This window comes from Bufo bufo, chromosome 2 (genome assembly GCF_905171765.1).
Source record: "Bufo bufo chromosome 2, aBufBuf1.1, whole genome shotgun sequence".
NCBI classification, from domain to species: domain Eukaryota; kingdom Metazoa; phylum Chordata; class Amphibia; order Anura; family Bufonidae; genus Bufo; species Bufo bufo.
Window position 1 is genome coordinate 517473742 of NC_053390.1, and position 21445 is coordinate 517495186.

Here is a 21445-nt window from a genome sequence, read left to right on the forward strand (position 1 = left end):
AGAGTTCTTTGCCATGAGGAGCCATGTTGAACTTCCAATGACCAGTATAAGAGAGTGTGAGATCGATAACACCAAATTTAACACACCTGCTCCCTATTGACACCTGAGACCTTTTAACACTAACGAGTCACATGACACCAGGGAGAGAAAATGACTAATTGGGCACAATTTGGCCATTTTCACTTAGGGTTGTACTCACTTTTGTTTTGTTTTTGCCAGCAGTTTAGACATTAATGGCTTTGTATTGAGTTATTTTAAGGGCACACCAAATTTACACTGTTGTACAAAATGGACACTGACTACTTTACATTGTTTCAAAGTGTCATATCTTCAGTGGTGTCCCCTGAAAAGATATAATAAAATATTTACAAAAATTTGAGGGGTGTACTCATTTTTGTGAGATACTGTATATTTCAATGCATACAGTGTGTACTGTATATTTAATCAAACATATTTTTCATATACATTTTTTTTTTACAGTAATAAGGAGTAGGTTACATAAGTCAGTGCAAATACAAAAACAAAACCACCTCCCCCCCCCCCAAACAATAATATTAATTCTGCAGAGAGACGACTATGTCATATCTTGTTCAAAAATAGACAAAGACACTCACAACATGCTTGTCATGGAACATTGCACTGCAAGAGTAAGCTTTATGCTAGGACGTAGAAGAAATATGCAATCAGGTGTGTCAATTGCATCAGGCCAAGATCAATGGAGGAGCACCAAGGAATCAGGTCACTTGCCCCAACATGGACATCTCTCCCCTCACACAATCCCTCATCAGCTCAGCAGACACCAATCCAGGGATCGTAAACCATCCCTGCCATATTGCCATAAATTTAGCAGGGCACCTTCTTTTCAGGTAGATCCCTCTTTCAAATCTTAGTACACTGTTCAGACGGGTTTCTCTGTGTCCAATGTTTGGCTATCAACACTCTTTCACATGGGCGAGATTTCCGTGAGGTGAACGCATTGCACCCGCACTGAATCTGGACCCATTCATTTCTATGGGGCTGTGCACATGAGTGGTGATTTCACGCATCACTTGTGCATTGCGTGAAAATCGCAGCATGCTCTATTTTGTGCGTTTTTCACGTAACGCAGGCCCCATAGAAGTAAATGGGGCTGCGTGAAAATCGCAAGCATCCGCAAGCAAGTGCGGATGCGGTGCGATTTTTAAGCATGGTTGCTAGGAGATGATCGGGATGCGGACCCGATCTTTATTATTTTCCCTTATAACATTGTTATAAGGGAAAATAATAGCATTCTGAATACAGCATGCTTAGTAAAATGTGGATTGAGGGATTAAAAATAAAACCAACCAACTAAAACTAACTCACCTCCTCCTCTTGATCGCGTAGTTGCCGATCTCTTCTTACTTCTTTAATCATGAGCTGCCGGCTAAAAGACCTGTGGTGATGTCACATCACATGGTCCAATCACATGTGATTGGACCATGTGATGAGCTCAGTGACATCACCACAGGTCCTGAAGAAAGAGCAGAGACCAGCAGCTATGGAGGAGGTGAGTTAATATTTTTTTTATTTTTTAACCCTCAATTGACCTTCTACTAAGCATTCTGTATTAAAGAATGCTATTATTTTCCCTTATAACCATGTTATAAGGGAAAATAATAAAATCTACACTACAACTAACCCAAACACGAACTTCATTGAAGAAGTTCGGGTCTGGGTACCACATCAGTTTTTTCTCACGCTCGTGCAAAACGCATTGCACTCGCGCAGAAAAAACTGAACCACGCAACGCAATCGCAGTCAAAACTGACTGAAATTGTGTGCTCATTCGCACGATTTCCCCGCCACGCACCCGCATCCTATTCGGCCCCAATCCGTAACGCCCTTGTGAAAGAGGCCTAAAAGCAATCTTTGAATAGACAGGGATAGTTTATCATCTATACCCGGTAAATTTAAGAGACCTAATATACAGACCCTAGGGTCTGTTGGTATTTGTATCTGGGTTATTTTAGAAATGATCCCCAGTACTCCCCCCAGTCGGCACCCAGTTCAGGGCACTCCCAGAACATATGTAGCAAGGAAGCACAGGGGACAGTTTGAGTCAGTCTGCAGACCTATGTTGTAAACAGTGTACTGTATATAGTTTGGTTTCACCCAGGAGATGTCCTATTGTGCCCTATTGTTTTTTTTGTTTTTTGTTAGTTTTTTTCTGAAAAACCTGTTACAATTTTTTTTACCATTTATATGTGCAAAAAACTTAAATAAGTATATTTTACTGCATCAATAGTGTGTATATTTAGGTACTACCCAGGGGGCATCCTATTGTTCCTGTGTTCAGAACAAGCCACTGCTTCTTATGATATGGTCATGTGTGCACCTTCCCCTTGTTAAGGCATAATTTTTGGACTGCTTGTTTATAAGAAGCCATAACAAACCACTGTTTTCTCAGACACAACCATGTGCACCCAATGAAGTAACATTTTTGGAACTTTTTTTTTATTTAACCACTTGCCCACTGCAGCACGACTTTATACATCGTGGCTGTAGGCTCCTATCTGTAACCCGACATATAAAATCGTACGATTACATTGTGATCTGCAAGCAGCCTGTGCTACTGCACATCGAACACATGTATATTAACATCTTCCTGCCTTGACTGTGGCAGGAAGGGGTTAATTCACTTAAAAAAAAAAAAAGTAAAAAAATAAATTAATAAAAAATAAATTTAAAAAAGGAATACAGAAAATTTAAAATTAAAAAGCTATAGCAATAGTAACTAGTATTAGCAATAATATAGCATGCTACAAACATCCCACCCCTTTATCATTCATAAAATAATTTTTTTATTTTATTATATTTACCTGTATTTTTTGCCCTATAAGACGCACCCCCCCCCCCCCCAAAAAAAAAAAAGTGGGAGGAAAATGGCAGTGCGCCTTATGGGGCAAATGCTGCTGTTTACACTGATACACCGCCGACCGCATGCTGCACAGCGCGGCCGGCGGTGTATCAGTGGGGAGGGAGGAGGGGCTGGGGGCCGGCATCTAGTTTTGTAATGGCAGTGGGACCCGGTGCAGTCACTGTATTCTATTGCACCAGGCCCCGCTCATTGGACTAATCGTATCTACGGTAACTACAGGCAATATTTAACTATAGAATATGTTCGATCCAGCAGCCTGTACTTATGACGGCAGGAGGCTGGGCGGGTGGGCGGGCACTGGCAGCGTAACTTCCTACGTCAAGTGCCTGCTCCGCCCACTTTATGAATGAAGCAGGTGAGACGTAGTGAGTTACGCTGCCAGTGCCCGCCCGCCCAGCCTCCTGCCGTCGTAAGTACAGGCTGCTGGATCGAACATATTCTATAATTAAACATTGCCTGCAGTTACCGTAGATAGGATTAGTATAGTGAGCGGGGCCCGGTGCAATAGAATACAATGACTGCACTGGCCCCCCGCTGCCATTAAAAAACTAGTGTAGATGCCAGCCCCCACCCCCTGTATTGGGGGTCATTCACAGTGGCTGACACTGTTATGGGGGGGATCTGTGGATGACAAATAGCATAAGATGCTAGTTATCTGTCATCCACAGATCCCCCCCATAGCAGTGTCATGCCATCCACAAATGCCCCCATAACAGTACCATCCACAGACGCCCCCATAACAGTGTCAGCCACAGACCCCCATAACAGTGTCAGCCACAGACCCCCATAACAGTGTCAGCCACAGACCCCCATAACAGTGCCATCCACAGACCCCCATAACAGTGTCAGCCACAGACCCCCATAACAGTGCCATCCACAGACCCCCATAACAGTGCCATCCACAGACGCTCATAACAGTGTCAGCCACAGACCCCCATAACAGTGTCAGCCACAGACCCCCATAACAGTGCCATCCACAGGCTACCATTAGTTTAGAGCCCACCAAAAGCACACCTTTTGGTTTTAAAATATTTTTTTTCTTATTTTCCTCCTTAAAAACCTAGGTGCGTCTTATGGGCCGGTGCGTCTTATAGGGCGAAAAATACGGTATATATATTTATTAGCTTTAGCAATAATATAATTGCATATGTAAAAATATACACAAGTGTAAAATATGCAAACATACATAATTAGTTTTATTTTGAAAATCTAGGTATTTGTTTTAGCTAATATTTTGTATAGAAGGTTTCTTTTCTGCATAAAATATATAAACGCACGTATATATTTTTTTTCATTTATAAAAAAAAATAATTAAAAAAACCTCAAAAGAGGACCAAACACTACTTGCATTCCCCATATAATAACAATTCTGGAACATCAATTCTTATGACTCTATGTTGTGCCGTTCCTTTATTATTTGTACTAGAAGTTATGAATGAATTGCTAGCAGTATGCAGTAAGGGTACAGCACGTGGTAACCAGTTGGGGGAGGGGGGATGTACCTGCACAGTCTGAAAATGGCAGCACTGGATAGAGTGAGTATGTGCAGGTATACACCCCCAACTGGAGTGGTGAAAGGCCCTCTTTAAAATGTCAATTTTTCCCCAAGAAGAATACCTTTGGGGAATAACATAAAAAAGTCAGTTTGAAGGGGCGTTTTGGCGCTGTACAAGATTTTTCTGGCAGTATGGTGCCATAGAACCAGCAATAGAAAAATAGGCCGCCAAAATCCAAAATGCGCTCCAGTCTTTTGAAGTCATGCAGCAGGCCCAGCCAGTAGGTAAATTACATAAATAGTGTCCATTTTCAGGGTACAAGTGTATGATAGTGGTTTTAGAAATACTTTGTCTTGAAATTTTTGGTAATAGTTAGAAAAAAATTGATAAGAAAGGAAAAAAAAAATTTTTCATAATTTTGGCAGTATTTTTTTAAAATATTATATCTATTATCTGATTCTAATGGTACAAAGGTCTAAGGTGACCCGTGAAAAAATAATACCAAATAAATCAGTTATTTGCAGTTAGACGCCTGAAAAATTAGCCTGGTAAGGAAGGGGAATAAACATTCCGGTAATCAAGTGGTTAAAAAAAAGTATAAATTTGATGGCACAGTGTTTTCAAACAGGCTGTTTTTAACAATGTCAACCATGCCTTTAACCATAGCTATGTGTCAGTGTCATGTTATTTATTATTGCTGTCTTTGTGTTAAAGGGTTTCTACCATCAGAATTTCTGTTATGTAGCTGACTGACATTAGCGATGTGCTAATGTCAGCAGTACATAACAGTGTGTTTTTTACATTTGTCCCTGCGGCCGTTCTCCTAAAATACACACTTTTACAATATGCTAATGAGCCTCTAGTTGCTATGTGGGCGTTGATTCAGCACCTAGAGGCTGGGTCCACTCACCCTTTATCCCGCCCAGGTCCTCTGTCTAGCCCGCCCCGCTCCTCTTGAGTGACATCCAAGTTCGCAGCATCGCTGACGAAATCCTGCGCCTGTGCCGTCTACTTCTGAATTCGGCGCAGGCGCAGTGATTGTATGACGCTCTCCAGGAGTGCGTCCTTCACTCACTGCGCCTGCGCCGAATACAGAAGTGGACAGCGCAGGCGCGGGATTTTCGTCAGCGATGCTGCTAACTCGGACGTCACTCAAGAGGAGCAGGGCAGGCTTGATGGTTTAATAACAGACGGTCTATTCATTTTTAGGCTGTGTTCTATGGTGATCTAGTTACAATGGTCTTTGTCTTTGTCCCGATGTTTTATTCTATTGCAGAGATATACCATTAGTGTATATGTTTATTCCTATGAGGTAGTCATATTTGTACTATGCCATAATGGCTTGTGTCTTCATGCAGAGCTGTATTGAATGTTGATGGTGCCATCCATAAAGGTGGTTGTCTTTGTTATTATGCTGTTCTAAGTTGATGATGTCACAATAAGCTTGACCTAGATTTATACTATATTTATAATTTTGATGATGTCACAGAAGATTTATGATATTGTCTAAGTTGGTTTCCATGGGTAACAAAGACAGCTTGTCTTTTAGGGTGCATTTACCAACAGACTATCTGACAGATTTTCTGACCAATCATTAGTCAGATGGCCAATTACACACACAGATCTTTTGTTATACACACCAGCTATTGGTCTGATTGGACAGAAATTGGTCAGGTAATCTGTTGGTATAAATGCACCATAAGACAATCTTCCTCTATGTATATATGTGTTGTAGTGTGTTAAAAAAGTCTGGATCTTCATTTATAGCCATGTTTTACTGTGATGAGGTTACAATGTTCTATATCCTCATTTATAAGCTATGTTGTATTAAGATGATGTCACAATGGCCTGTGTCTTCATTTTAAGCTATATTCTATTTTGAAGATGTTCCAATAGACAATATATTCAGTAATGGGCTGTGTTTTATTGTAACAGTGTTACGATAGTCCATGTCTTTGTAAACAGTGTTCTATTGCCATTATATCACATAAGAATGTCTCCCTTTATAGCAACCTCTGCTTCCAGCTTTGTCCTTGATTTCAGAAAGGTTGAACCTAAACAAAAATATCAAATACTTGAATAAACAGCTATTTCAAATTACATAATAATATATTATTGCAAACAGTTTCTTAAAAACCTTTTTAACCTTTTTAACATCCTAGAATTGTGCTTTGCATAAGGTAGTAGAGAATAAAGTTTACTTAGAAAAGTATGGACTGAAAGAATTATGAATTTCATTACGCAGTCTGATTACATTATTAATTTAACTGGTATTACTTTAATAACTTGGAGTGTGGCATCTGGGACTCTTGGGTTGCTTTTTCTGGTCTCTCTCACTGGTTGCGGGTTACTTTGTCTGCATGTGTTGTTTGGTGTGGTGATGAATACCAAGGTAAGTAATATATGGATTTTGATTACATTTCTAGTCCATCACAGAAACACCAAAAACAAGAACTATTCAAGATATACTGCTAGAATCTAATACAAGACACTCTAAAAAGTGTGGGGTGCAGCAGGTAAGACCATTTTCCCTGTCAAGCCTTATGAAATTCATGTCAACATAAAATGTAGCCATGTAAAAGATTGAATGCTGATAATTGGTATATGTTGAATATACAGTATTTAACAAGTGGTCATAATGCAGTAGCAATAAATTTACCATTTTCCAAATGCTATGGAAAATCTAATTTTTTTTGGCTCATATACAGTACAGACCAAAAGTTTGGACACACCTTCTCATTCAAAGAGTTTTCTTTATTTTCATGACTATGAAAATTGTAGATTCACACTGAAGGCATCAAAACTATGAATTAACACATGTGGAATTATATACATAACAAACAAGTGTGAAACAACTGAAAATATGTCATATTCTAGGTTCTTCAAAGTAGCCACCTTTTGCTTGGATTACTGCTTTGCACACTCTTGGCATTCTCTTGATGAGCTTCAAGAGGTAGTCCCCCTGAAATGGTTTTCACTTCACAGGTGTGCCCTGTCAGGTTTAATAAGTGGGATTTATTGCCTTATAAATGGGGTTGGGACCATCAGTTGCGTTGAGGAGAAGTCAGGTGGATACACAGCTGATAGTCCTACTGAATAGACTGTTCGAATTTGTATTATGGCAAGAAAAAAGCAGCTAAGTAAAGAAAAACGAGTGGCCATCATTACTTTAAGAAATGAAGGTCAGTCAGTCAGCCGAAAAATTGGGAAAACTTTGAAAGTAAGGGCTATTTGACCATGAAGGAGAGTGATGGGGTGCTGCGCCAGATGACCTGGCCTCTACAGTCACCGGACCTGAACCCAATCGAGATGGTTTGGGGTGAGCTGGACCGAAGAGTGAAGGCAAAAGGGCCAACAAGTGCTAAGCATCTCTGGGAACTCCTTCAAGACTGTTGGAAGACCATTTCAGGGGACTACCTCTTGAAGCTCATCAAGAGAATGCCAAGAGTGGGCAAAGCAGTAATCAAAGCAAAAGGTGGCTACTTTGAAGAACGTAGAATATGACATATTTTCAGTTGTTTCACACTTGTTTGTTATGTATATAATTCCACATGTGTTAATTCATAGTTTTGATGCCTTCATAGTCATGAAAATAAAGAAAACTCTTTGAATGAGAAGGTGTGTCCAAACTTTTGGTCTGTACTGTACATTCTGCCTAAATGGATGTTCAACTATTAATATTTATTTTCTAGGATAAATTGTACATTTTCAAGTGGTAGCACCAAACTACATGGACCGCCACCAATCACTGGAAATGAACCCATTCCTCTTAACATAGACAACTTCATTGTGAAGGAGTTATATGGAGTGATGTCTGTGCATATGACTGAGGTTGCCAACTCGACATTTAGCCCATATCCTGTGGATAGGTTATCCCTTTTAATAGTGGGGAAAACCAGATTATAATCCTAAAAAAAAATGGTTATGTAATTCTAATCCCATGGGGCCTGTCCTACCTCACTCCCCCTTTAAGACTTCTGAAATTCATAATCTCCCCAATATTGCATCATCATTATCCATCCATGCAGATTCTAGGAAATAAATAAGTGGAGGATAAGGATTTCCTGTTACTACTTTTCAAGAAATACTAATCTTCTTAAAGTGCAATTTATTCTTGCTTTCACACTGGAAACATAGAAGACTGTTAGCAGAAAAAGACCACATGGTTCATCTTTTCCGCCCTTATAGTATTTCCTTTTTACTTACCGTATCTCTTAGTTAGACATGTTCAAGTTCACCTACTGCTCATTATTCAACCATATGCTATATATAGTATAGGGATCATTGTATGAAAACATAGAATGGTGTCTCCATTAGCAGTCAATCAAATGAGTTTGAACTTTTGCAAAGCCGTTTAAAGTTGTTATGGGATCATACCTACTGTAAATATATAAAATTTGCAAAAATGAGAGAATACATTGGACATGTACGTGTACCTGTATTTCCAACCATCCTCCTTAAATTCATATAGGATTGTACTTATAATTGTGTTACTAATTGTGTTTTAACCATATTTCCGTCAAGGAAACAAGTATTCTTTTTGGCAAGAGAAAGCCTTAATTTCTATTTAATTGCTGCTAAAAATATGTATTCAGGACTGATTTCGGGAATCTGACATACAACTGCAGGAAAACACTGAATGTTATTAAGAAAAGTGCACAAATATGAAATTCAAAGCCATGTCATTTAGTTTTACACTTAGGCCAAAGATCTCACATGCGGAAGTGGGAAACTTCAGGTGTCTAAAGGCAAAACAGGATGAGTTGTGGCAGAGGTGTTACTAGTTCATGCCATCAAACCCTCCCGGGACATAGAGCAGCATTGTTGTCATTCCCTATGCCTTCCAAATTGGGAGATAAGTGCAGCAATGCCCACTGGCTGTTTCCGCCCTAACTTTATTTCTAATGATTGTATACTGAGGGAGCCCTATGCGAGTTCATAGAGAAAGAGATAGGGCTATCCTGAGCTAGGCCCTGATTCTCATGGGCTGCCTCTGTGCCATACACTTAGGGGTACATTTATTAAGACCGGCGTTTTTAGGCACTGGCGGTGGATCCCCTACAGTTATGTAAAGGTGACGCAGATCCACCACCCCTTCTAAATTTAAGACAGCTTCCATGCTGTCTTACATTTAGACTATTTTCTATGCCTAAAACAGGTATAGAAAATGGTAAATGAGGTGGGCCTGCTGGCCGTCCCCTTTCCCAGCCCATCCCACACCCACTTTTTTAGACCTTGCGTGAGCGGGGAAAAGTTGCAGATTGAGGAGCAAAGGACCTTTGCGCCACAATCTGCACCAGAAATCCACCTAATATAGGCATATTTCTGTTTAATAAATGACCCACTTAGATTTTAGGTTTTCCTTACAGTACATAAAATAGCATAGCAACACAATAAATATTTGTTCTGCAAGATTTTGTGATTCTTTTTAAATGGATATTCCTATCTTAGACAGCTGCTTCAGCAAAAGGGACAAAAGGGGCACATTCTGGAGTTACAGGTGTGAGATCCAGGGGTCTGGGCCATAGCAAAACACCTGTTAAGTCCTGCCTGTTGGAAGGATTTAACAGCTGTGTCCTGAAAGGGTTAAATTGCAGATCTGACCCAGTAGATATGTTGCACAGATTTGTGTATTTTCTAGTTTATACAGGGATTCAGATTGTAGTATATCAGCTAAATACATACAATCTGTGTTTTTCAATCAGTAGGAAACCTACATTTCCTGATTCTGCATTAAATATGGCATATTTAATACACAATATATTGTATTAAATTCACCACAAATTAACTAATAATTAGTTGCATTTTTCTTGCGTACACTAATCCAACAAATACCGTAGGTGGTATAGATTTAGACTAGACAGTAGATATATCAGCCAATATCACAGTGATAAATCTGGTGTACTTTAAAGAGCATCTGTCAGCCTGATCAATCCTATTAAACCAGACATATTGCCTGGTAGGGTTGATCATACTGAATAAAACTCTATATTTATTTAGTCTCTAAGCTGAATAGTCACAAACATATATACATTTTTAAATGTATGCAAATTAACTAGTTGGAGCAACAAGGTAGGGTTGATCATCCCGAGTAAAATGATAGATTTCCTTTCTTTCTAGACTGAATAGTTGCAGAGCTATATTAATTTTTATTCATATTTCTGCAAATTAACTAGTTGGAGCAACAAGGGGCGTACTGTATTGCTATGGGTGTCGCTAGCACAACATCCCTGTGCTCTGGTCATGCCTCTCTCCCAATTGATTGACAGGGCTAGACATCTTGTCTGGCCCTGTGTTCTAGAGCATGCGCTGTGGATGATGAAGTTGTTGCATTGGTGACATAGTGGTATAACTATTTTAATAAAATGGTAATTTGTGGTCCAGAGGGATACTGAGTAATTGGTGTCAGTGTGTGTTAGCAAAATCATTCATTCCATTGGAAATGCATGATTTTGCTAATATCCAGTCACAAACATGTGAGTCCCGTCACATTTTTCCCAGCAGAGTATGGATACAGGGGAGAGAGGACTGTAGTGGGAGGAGAACATACTCCCCTCACGATCCTCCCAGCGTTCCTCCACTGTGACTTCATCAGCCCCCCTGGGAGTAGAAGCACTGGTGGCTTCAGTCATACCACTATGTGACCAACGCAAGTGCTGACTCCATCAGCCAGAATGCAGGCTCTAGAATACGCATGTCTAGCTCTGTCAATCAAAGGAGAGGAGGGAGTGACCAAAGCAGAGGAGTGTTGTGCCCCTTGTTGCTCCAACTAGTGAATTTGCAGAAATATGTCTAAAAATTTATATATCTCCCCAATTAATCAACCTAGAAAGAAAATAAATATATCATTTTACTCAGCATGATAAACCCTACAAGGCTATATGCCTGGTTTAATAAACTTCATCTTATCGACAGATGCTCTTTAAGACTGCCTGCCTAAGCTTACAATGTCTATTAGACAGTATTTGTATAAATTTCCTCCTTCCCCCTATGTTTTTAGAAAATGTCCCACTTAAGGACCCCTAGTTTCTGTTATAGATCTTATACAATGTATATTAGAATTTAATTTTACTTTTATTCATTTATATAATGTGCCCTCACTCTTAGGAGATATTCTGAAATGTGTAGGAAAAAAATAGATAAAAAGCTTATAAAACATAATAAATAAGCTTATAAATAACATTGTTTTATTTACCAAGTTTTATGCTGCCCTAATTCCTAAATCCTAGCAGCTCTAGTGCATGCCAATGAGTCGTCATATTCATGAGCACCCTCCACTTGACACACACCTGATGCTAATTGCAGTATGGAAAAACTTCCATTAAGGGTTCATTCACACATCCATATGCGTTTTGCAGATCCGCAAATTGAAGATTCCGCAAAACACGGACACCGGCAATCAGTGATGGCCAGTTCGCATTGTTCGCCCGCGAACATATGCGGGCTGCCATCTTTTTTCACAAGTCCGGCGAGGCACAGGTAAGCCCTTACCTGTGCCTGTGCGCGAGCCGGTCTGAAAACAAGTGCGGTCAGCGGGAGCAGGCAGTTCTGAGAACAGCCCGATGAAGGCCCCCGGTGGCTGTTCTCGGAACTGCCTGCTCCCGCTGACCGCACTTGTTTTCAGACTGGCTCGCGGTGCAGCCACAGGTAAGGGCTTACCTGTGCCTCCCCGGACCTGTGAGAAAAGATGGCAAACCGCGGGTGAACAATGCGAACTGGCCATCACTGCCGGCAATGTGCGTTTCGCATTCTGCGGACCGCACATCGCCGGCACTCTCATAAAAGATGCAATTGCGGACAAGAATATGTTCTATTTTTTTGCAGAACGGAAATGGCAGGGGGTGGGGAGAGCTGGAAGCTTATGAATATGAGGACTCACTGGCATACACTGGAACCATTAGGAGTTAGGGTAGCATAAAACTGGTGACAGATTCCCTTTATGAACGATGTATCCTGCATCCAATATAACAGTTGTAAAGATGGATTTTAAGATTTTGAAATAAAGCCTTTGAATTGTATGACTTTATATTGGATTTATTTTTTGTTCTTGTTGTTCCCATGGCCAGAACTTCAGCTCATCCAATACAGTTTATAGGTAAACAGGATTTCAGTTTAGTTTTAATATTGTGTAGGGACAGGGACATGAAGCATTTTTGTAATATACTTTATTAGGAAAAGGTACTTGTTTTTGCTAGACGACAGGGTGTCAACAGTCCATCTTTGGTTTTCTACTGAATGCTGAAGATAACTATGTGGAACATACAGAGACTGGCTTCTCAGCCTGCCTCTTAGCTCACTACCCTAGCACCTGGCTTCTTATATGTACCCACTCTGCTTGTGTCCCTGCTTATCTGACTTGCCGCCAGTACTGACTTCTGGCAATTCTGTTAGTTACTGAGTGCATAGTAGAGAAAAGTATGGAACTGCCAGCACTTAGCGCTGACAGTAAGTCTACCTTGTTTCTGTATACCTACTGTCAGTGCTAAGTACTGGCAGTCCTGCTCTTCTCTCTCTTCCATATGCTCAATATCAGAGAAGAGAGAGGGAAAACCAGACTGACAGCATTTGGGGCTGACAATAGGTTTACAGGAACAGAGTAGAAATAACATAGAACAGGACTGCCAGAAAACCGAGGGAAGAGAGAAATGTACATAGCTGACATTTGTCAGTGCTGGTAGCAAGTAAGATAAACACGGACACAGGCAGAGAAGGTACATAGGGAGTTAGGGGCTGGGATAGTGAGCTAAGAGGCAGGCTGAGAAGCCTGCCTCTAAGTTCCTCATAGTCATCTGATTCTGAGAGCCCACCCTCTGTGTATATAGGAGGACTATAAGGGCCCTGTTTTACTACAGGTCTATCACTGTCAGAGCTTAGGCCCACCAGAGAATCCTCGGGTACTCTGGTGGGCCACTCCAACCCTGTTTATATCTGTATATGCCAGGAATAGTTCCATAATATGTAAAATGTGCTAATTTTTCTTCAGCATATTTTCTCTATTTATTCTCCATTCCCTGTTCTGGCTTAAAAATACAGTACAGATGCAAAATACTTATCAAAATATGAAAGTATGAAGTGTGGAGGGGTATACAGTTATGTCTGATATCCACATTTCCACTGGTATTTATAAATATATATAAGTTCCAATAACTTTATTAGATGCAAGAATTACCAACATGTTACAGGACCATGCCATGCTGGCCTCTTGATCATGTCTCTATTCTGTATGTGATTGTGAATGAAAGAGATGCGCAGCTATAGGTCATTCTCCAACCCCTATAATGACCCCCCCAGTTCCGGGGCCCCTCATATAGATTATACTTACCCCGCTCCCCAGCAACCGTGTCATATAGCCTATATGAGGGGCCCGGGTATTAGGGGAGTCATTATAGGAGTTGAATAAACCATTAATCTCTGTGTAATAGACATACTTAGGCTGTGTACTTACAAGGTTGATAAGATATTAGACTGTCTGTTTTCAATTATTATAAGAGATGAGGGAACCAATTCTAAACTAATCAAATTTGTCATCAATTTCCTGAAACTTCTGAGTTCCAGTGAAACCGAAAATTATGCAATTCGATTTGGACAAGTCGTTCAAAATGGCATCGCCCATTTTACAGATCAGAAAGCAGCATAGAAGGGCAGATAAATTAAGAGGATAACATGACTCCAGGTGGCGCCCTAACTGGCATGCTGGCCGATAATGCCTTGCAGTCAGCTCCAGCTAATCAGGAGGGATGGCCAGGGAAGCCATGTGTATTTTAACCACCTCAGCCCCCAGTGCTTAAACACCCTGAAAGACCAGGCCACTTTTTACACTTCTGACCTACACTACTTTCACCGTTTATTGCTCGGTCATGCAACTTACCACCCAAATGAATTTTACCTCCTTTTCTTCTCACTAATAGAGCTTTCATTTGGTGGTATTTCATTGCTGCTGACATTTTTACTTTTTTTGTTATTAATCGAAATTTAACGATTTTTTTGCAAAAAAATGACATTTTTCACTTTCAGTTGTAAAATTTTGCAAAAAAAACGACATCCATATAGAAATTTTGCTCTAAATTTATAGTTCTACATGTCTTTGATAAAAAAAAAATGTTTGGGTAAAAAAAAAATGGTTTGGGTAAAAGTTATAGCGTTTACAAACTATGGTACAAAAATGTGAATTTCCGCTTTTTGAAGCAGCTCTGACTTTCTGAGCACCTGTCATGTTTCCTGAGGTTCTACAATGCCCAGACAGTACAAACACCCCACAAATGACCCCATTTCTGAAAGTACACACCCTAAGGTATTCGCTGATGGGCATAGTGAGTTCATAGAACTTTTTATTTTTTGTCACAAGTTAGCGGAAAATGATGATTTTTTTTTTTTTTTTTTTTCCTTACAAAGTCTCATATTCCACTAACTTGTGACAAAAAATAAAAACTTCTATGAACTCACTATGCCCATCAGCGAATACCTTGGGGTCTCTTCTTTCCAAAATGGGGTCACTTGTGGGGTAGTTATACTGCCCTGGCATTCTAGGGGCCCAAATGTGTGGTAAGGAGTTTGAAATCAAATTCTGTAAAAAATGACCTGTGAAATCCGAAAGGTGCTCTTTGGAATATGGGCCCCTTTGCCCACCTAGGCTGCAAAAAAGTGTCACACATCTGGTATCTCCGTACTCAGGAGAAGGTGGGGAATGTGTTTTGGGGTGTCATTTTATATATACCCATGCTGGGTGAGAGAAATATCTTGGCAAAAGACAACTTTTCCCATTTTTTTATACAAAGTTGTCATTTGACCAAGATATTTATCTCACCCAGCATGGGTATATGTAAAAAGACACCCCAAAACACATTCCTCAACTTCTCCTGAGTACGGGGATACCAGATGTGTGACACTTTTTTGCAGCCTAGGTGGGCAAAGGGGCCCATATTCCAAAGAGCACCTTTCGGATTTCACTCCTCATTTTTTCCTGAATTTGATTTCAAACTCCTTACCACACATTTGGGCCCCTAGAATACCAGGGCAGTATAACTACCCCACAAGTGACCCCATTTTGGAAAGAAGACACCCCAAGGTATTCCGTGAGGGGCATGGCGAGTTCCTAGAATTTTTTATTTTTTGTCACAAGTTAGTGGAAAATGATGATTTTTTTTTTTTTTTTTTTTTTCATACAAAGTCTCATATTCCACAAACTTGTGACAAAAAATAAAAACTTCCATGAACTCACTATGCCCATCAGCGAATACCTTGGGGTCTCTTCTTTCCAAAATGGGGTCACTTGTGGGGTAGTTATACTGCCCTGGCATTCTAGGGGCCCAAATGTGTGGTAAGTAGGTAAATGACCTGTGAAATCCGAAAGGTGCTCTTTGGAATGTGGGCCCCTTTGCCCACCTAGGCTGCAAAAAAGTGTCACACATCTGGTATCTCTGTATTCAGGAGAAGTTGAGGAATGTGTTTTGGGGTGTCTTTTTACATATACCCATGCTGGGTGAGATAAATATCTTGGTCAAATGCCAACTTTGTATAAAAAAATGGGAAAAGTTGTCTTTTGCCAAGATATTTCTCTCACCCAGCATGGGTATATGTAAAATGACACCCCAAAACACATTCCCCAACTTCTCCCGATTACGGAGATACCAGATGTGTGACACTTTTTTGCAGCCGAGGTGGGCAAAGGGGCCCATATTCAAAAGAGCACCTTTCGGATTTCACAGGTCATTTTTTACAGAATTTGATTTCAAACTCCTTACCACACATTTGGGCCCCTAGAATGCCAGGGCAGTATAACTACCCCACAAGTGACCCCATTTTGGAAAGAAGAGACCCCAAGGTATTCGCTGATGGGCAAAGTGAGTTCATGGAAGTTTTTATTTTTTGTCACAAGTTAGTGGAATATGAGACTTTGTATGAAAAAAAAAAAAAAAAAAAAAATAAGCATTTTCCACTAACTTGTGACAAAAAATAAAAAATTCTAGGAACTCGCCATGCCCCTCACGGAATACCTTGGGGTGTCTTCTTTCCAAAATGGGGTCACTTGTGGGGTAGTTATACTGCCCTGGCATTTTCCAGGGGCCCTAATGTGTGGTAAGTAGGTAAATGACCTGTGAAATCCTAAAGGTGCTCTTTGGAATATGGGCCCCTTTGCCCACCTAGGCTGCAAAAAAGTGTCACACATGTGGTATCGCCGTATTCAGGAGAAGTTGGGGAATGTGTTTTGGGGTGTCATTTTACATATACCCATGCTGGGTGAGAGAAATATCTTGGCAAAAGACAACTTTTCCCATTTTTTTATACAAAGTTGGCATTTGACCAAGATATTTCTCTCACCCAGCATGGGTATATGTAAAATGACACCCCAAAACACATTCCCCAACTTCTCCTGAGTACGGCGATACCAGATGTGTGACACTTTTTTGCAGCCTAGATGCGCAAAGGTGCCCAAATTCCTTTTAGGAGGGCATTTTTAGACATTTGGATACCAGACTTCTTCTCACGCTTTGGGGCCCCTAGAATGCCAGGGCAGTATAAATACCCCACATGTGACCCCATTTTGGAAAGAAGACACCCCAAGGTATTCAATGAGGGGCATGGCGAGTTCATAGAAATTTTTTTTTTTTGGCACAAGTTAGCGGAAATTGATATTTTTAATTTTTTTCTCACAAAGTCTCCCGTTCCGCTAACTTGGGACAAAAATTTCAATCTTTCATGGACTCAATATGCCCCTCACGGAATACCTGGGGGTGTCTTCTTTCCGAAATGGGGTCACATGTGGGGTATTTATACTGCCCTGGCATTCTAGGGGCCCTAAAGCGTGAGAAGAAGTCTGGAATATAAATGTCTAAAAAATTTTACGCATTTGGATTCCGTGAGGGGTATGGTGAGTTCATGTGAGATTTTATTTTTTGACACAAGTTAGTGGAATATGAGACTTTGTAAGAAAAAAAAAAAAAAATTCTGCTAACTTGGGCCAAAAAAATATCTGAATGGAGCCTTACAGAGGGGTGCTAAATGACAGGGGGGTGATAAATGACAGGGGGGTGATCAATGACAGGGGGGTGATCAATGACAGGGGGGTGATCAGGGAGTCTATATGGGGTGATAACCACAGTCATTGATCACGCCCGTGTAAGGCTTCATTCAGACGTCCGGATGCGTTTTGCGGATCCGATCCATCTATCAGTGCATCCGTAAAAATCATGCGGACATCTGAATGGAGCTTTACAGGGGGGTAATCAATGACAGGGGGGTGATCAATGACAGGGGGGTGATCAGGGAGTCTATATGGGGTGATCACCACAGTCATTGATCATGCCCCTGTAAGGCTTCATTCAGACGTCCGGATGCGTTTTGCGGATCCGATCCATCTATCAGTGCATCCGTAAAAATCATGCGGACATCTGAATGGAGCTTTACAGGGGGGTAATCAATGACAGGGGGGTGATCAATGACAGGGGGGTGATCAGGGAGTCTATATGGGGTGATCACCACAGTCATTGATCATGCCCCTGTAAGGCTTCATTCAGACGTCCGGATGCGTTTTGCGGATCGGATCCATCTATCAGTGCATCCGTAAAAATCATGCGGACATCTGAATGGAGCTTTACAGGGGGGTAATCAATGACAGGGGGGTGATCACCACAGTCATTGATCATGCCCCTGTAAGGCTTCATTCAGACGACCGGATGCGTTTTGCGGATCCGATCCATGTATCAGTGCATCCGTAAAAATCATGCGGACATCTGAATGGAGCTTTACAGGGGGGTGATCAGGGAGTCTATATGGGGTGATCACCACAGTCATTGATCATGCCCCTGTAAGGCTTCATTCAGACGTCCGGATGCGTTTTGCGGATCGGATCCATCTATCAGTGCATCCGTAAAAATCATGCGGACATCTGAATGGAGCTTTACAGGGGGGTAATCAATGACAGGGGGGTAATCAATGACAGGGGGGTGATCAGGGAGTCTATATGGGGTGATCACCACAGTCATTGATCATGCCCCTGTAAGGCTTCATTCAGACGTCCGGATGCGTTTTGCGGATCCGATCCATCTATCAGTGCATCCGTAAAAATCATGCGGACATCTGAATGGAGCTTTACAGGGGGGTAATCAATGACAGGGGGGTGATCACCACAGTCATTGATCATGCCCCTGTAAGGCTTCATTCAGACGACCGGATGCGTTTTGCGGATCCGATCCATGTATCAGTGCATCCGTAAAAATCATGCGGACATCTGAATGGAGCTTTACAGGGGGGTAATCAATGACAGGGGGGTAATCAATGACAGGGGGGTGATCAGGGAGTCTATATGGGGTGATCACCACAGTCATTGATCATGCCCCTGTAAGGCTTCATTCAGACGTCCGGATGCGTTTTGCGGATCCGATCCATCTATCAGTGGATCCGTAAAAATCATGCGGACGTCTGAATGGAGCTTTACAGGGGGTTGATCAATGACAGGGGGGTAATCAATGACAGGGGGGTGATCAGGGAGTCTATATGGGGTGATCAGGGGTGATTAGGGGTGATCAGGGGCTAATAAGGGGTTAATAAGTGATGGGGGGGGGTGTAGTGTAGTGTAGTGGTGCTTGGTGCTACTTTACTGAGCTACCTGTGTCCTCTGGTGGTCGATCCAAACAAAGGGGACCACCAGAGGACCAGGTAGCAGGTATATTAGACGCTGTTATCAAAACAGCGTCTAATATACCTGTTAGGGGTTAAAAAAAACACATCTCCAGCCTGCCAGCGAACGATCGCCGCTGGCAGGCTGGAGATCAACTCTCTTACCTTCCGTTCCTGTGAGCGCGCGCGCCTGTGTGCGCGCGTTCACAGGAAATCTCGCGTCTCGCGAGATGACGCGTATATGCGTGACTGTGCGCAGCGCTGCCACCTCCGGAACGCGATCCTGCGTTAGGCGGTCCGGAGGTGGTTAAACATGTTCCTTGATATGACAGGAGGTCTGGCAAAGAAAGCTTATCGTTAGACACACAATACAGCTAGTTTAACGTCAGAGAGGTACAGTTTTAGGGAAGATAATAAGTAAGAGATTGGAGCAGTGGCAGGAACTAGCCCAGTTTGCCATCAGTGTACTGTCTTGTCCAGCCTCTAGGGTACAGTCAGAGAGGGTAATCAGCATGGCAGGAGGCATTGTTACACCGAAGCAGGTAAAATTGTCCTCCAAGAGTGTGAAAAACATTGCATTTGTGAAAATTAATCGGGTATGGATCTTTGAAGATTTTCACACACCTCTGGCTGAGGTCGATGAATAGATCTGCCATTGTTGATAGTGGGGACTGGCTATTTATCACCGACTCTATAATGCCAATGCCGCTGTCTGCCTGTCCATCATGTCCTATATTGTACTTCTGCTGCTGCTCATTCTGTCACTACTACTACCCCTACATAGCAGCACCTTTCCTGCCTTGTTCATTAGGGTCCATAATATACTGCTGCTGCTGCAGCTACTACTGTCCCTGCTGCCATTACTACTACCCCTACATAGCAGCACCTTTCCTGCCTTGTTCATTAGGGTCCATAATATACTGCTGCTGCTGCAGCTACTACTGTCCCTGCTGCCATTACTACTACCCCTACATAGCAGCACCTCTCCTGCCTTGTTCATTAGGATCCATAATATACTGCTGCTGCTGCAGCTACTACTGTCCCTGCTGCCATTACTACTACCCCTACATAGCAGCACCTCTCCTGCCTTGTTCATTAGGATCCATAATATACTGCTGCTGCTGCAGCTACTACTGTCCCTGCTGCCATTACTACTACCCCTACATAGCAGCACCTTTCCTGCCTTGTTCATTAGGATCCATAATATACTGCTGCTGCTGCAGCTACTACTGTCCCTGCTGCCATTACTACTACCCCTACATAGCAGCACCTCTCCTGCCTTGTTCATTAGGATCCATAATATACTGCTGCTGCTGCAGCTACTACTGTCCCTGCTGCCATTACTACTACCCCTACACAGCTGCACATCAACTGGCTTGTTCTTCAGGTTCTATACTGCATTGCTGCTCCTGCTGATGTGTATTATTTAAGGTGATGGCAAAGATGTTGTTACTCCCCAAAAGGGGATAATTTTTGGACCTTTTATTCAAAACTTTGCTTAGAACTAAAGTTTTGTTCTTCCAATGCCACTGCTTGTATAGACACAGTCAGGCATTTGCCTCCAAAAGGATTTATTTTTGGACTGTTTTTATTTTTTACAGTATAAAAAATCTCAAAGTGCAGTGTGTTTTTAAACAGGTTATTTGTTGCCACCTGATACCATCTATTTGCCTGTAGTCATATGTATCACTGTCACTTTGTCATTACTAATGTTGTCTTCATGTTAACTTAAAAGAGGTTGGATACAGTCCTATGAGACCTCAGTGTCAGGCTACATGCACACAAACGTATTTTGTTTCCGTGTCCGTTCCTTTTTTTTGCGGATAGGATGCGGACCCATTCATTTCAAAAAATTCATCAGTATGTCCGTTCCGTAGCCCCTTAAAAAAAATAGAACATATCCTATTCTTGTCCATTTTAGGCCTCATGCACACGACCGTTGTTTTGGTCCGCATCCGAGCCGCAGTATTTGCCGCAAAAGATGCGGACAGCACTCCGTGTGCTTTCCGGATCCGTTGCTCCGTTCCGTGGTCTGCAAAAAAAATATAACCTTTCCTATTCTTGTCCGTTTTGCAGACAAGAATAGGCAGTTATATTAATGGCTGTCCGCGCTGTTCTGCAAATTGCGGAACACACACGGACGCCATCCGTGTTTTGCGGATCCGCAATTTGCGGACCCCAAAACACAAAACGTTTGTGTGAACGATGTCTTAGGCATTGTTACAATGGATCAGCAAAAAAAAGGATGGCATACGGATGTCATCCATTTTTTCTTGCGGATACGCAATTTGCGGACCGCAAAACACGTGCGGTCGTGTGAATGTAGCTTCATACACGACTTTTCGGGGCATATCCACACTTTCATTTTGAGTCAAATTTATTCATACACTACCTGAGTCAAATCAGACAACCAATTAATTCAGGTCAGACCCAA

The 21445-nt window shown here is 41.7% G+C and overlaps 1 protein-coding gene across 3 annotated transcripts in view; it reads left to right on the forward strand.

Moving 5' to 3' along the window:
- SH2D4A (SH2 domain containing 4A) overlaps window positions 1–21445 on the forward strand; it is a 141984-nt gene that overhangs the window by 90722 nt on the left and 29817 nt on the right. For 2 of the 3 annotated variants that reach the window (XM_040417901.1, XM_040417900.1), the window contains one exon: window positions 6822–6911. The exons of the other annotated variant lie outside the window; for it this stretch is intronic. In XM_040417901.1, coding sequence (XP_040273835.1) covers window positions 6822–6911 — 90 coding nt within the window. The remainder of the gene's footprint in view (window positions 1–6821; window positions 6912–21445) is intronic. 3 annotated transcript variants of the gene reach the window in all.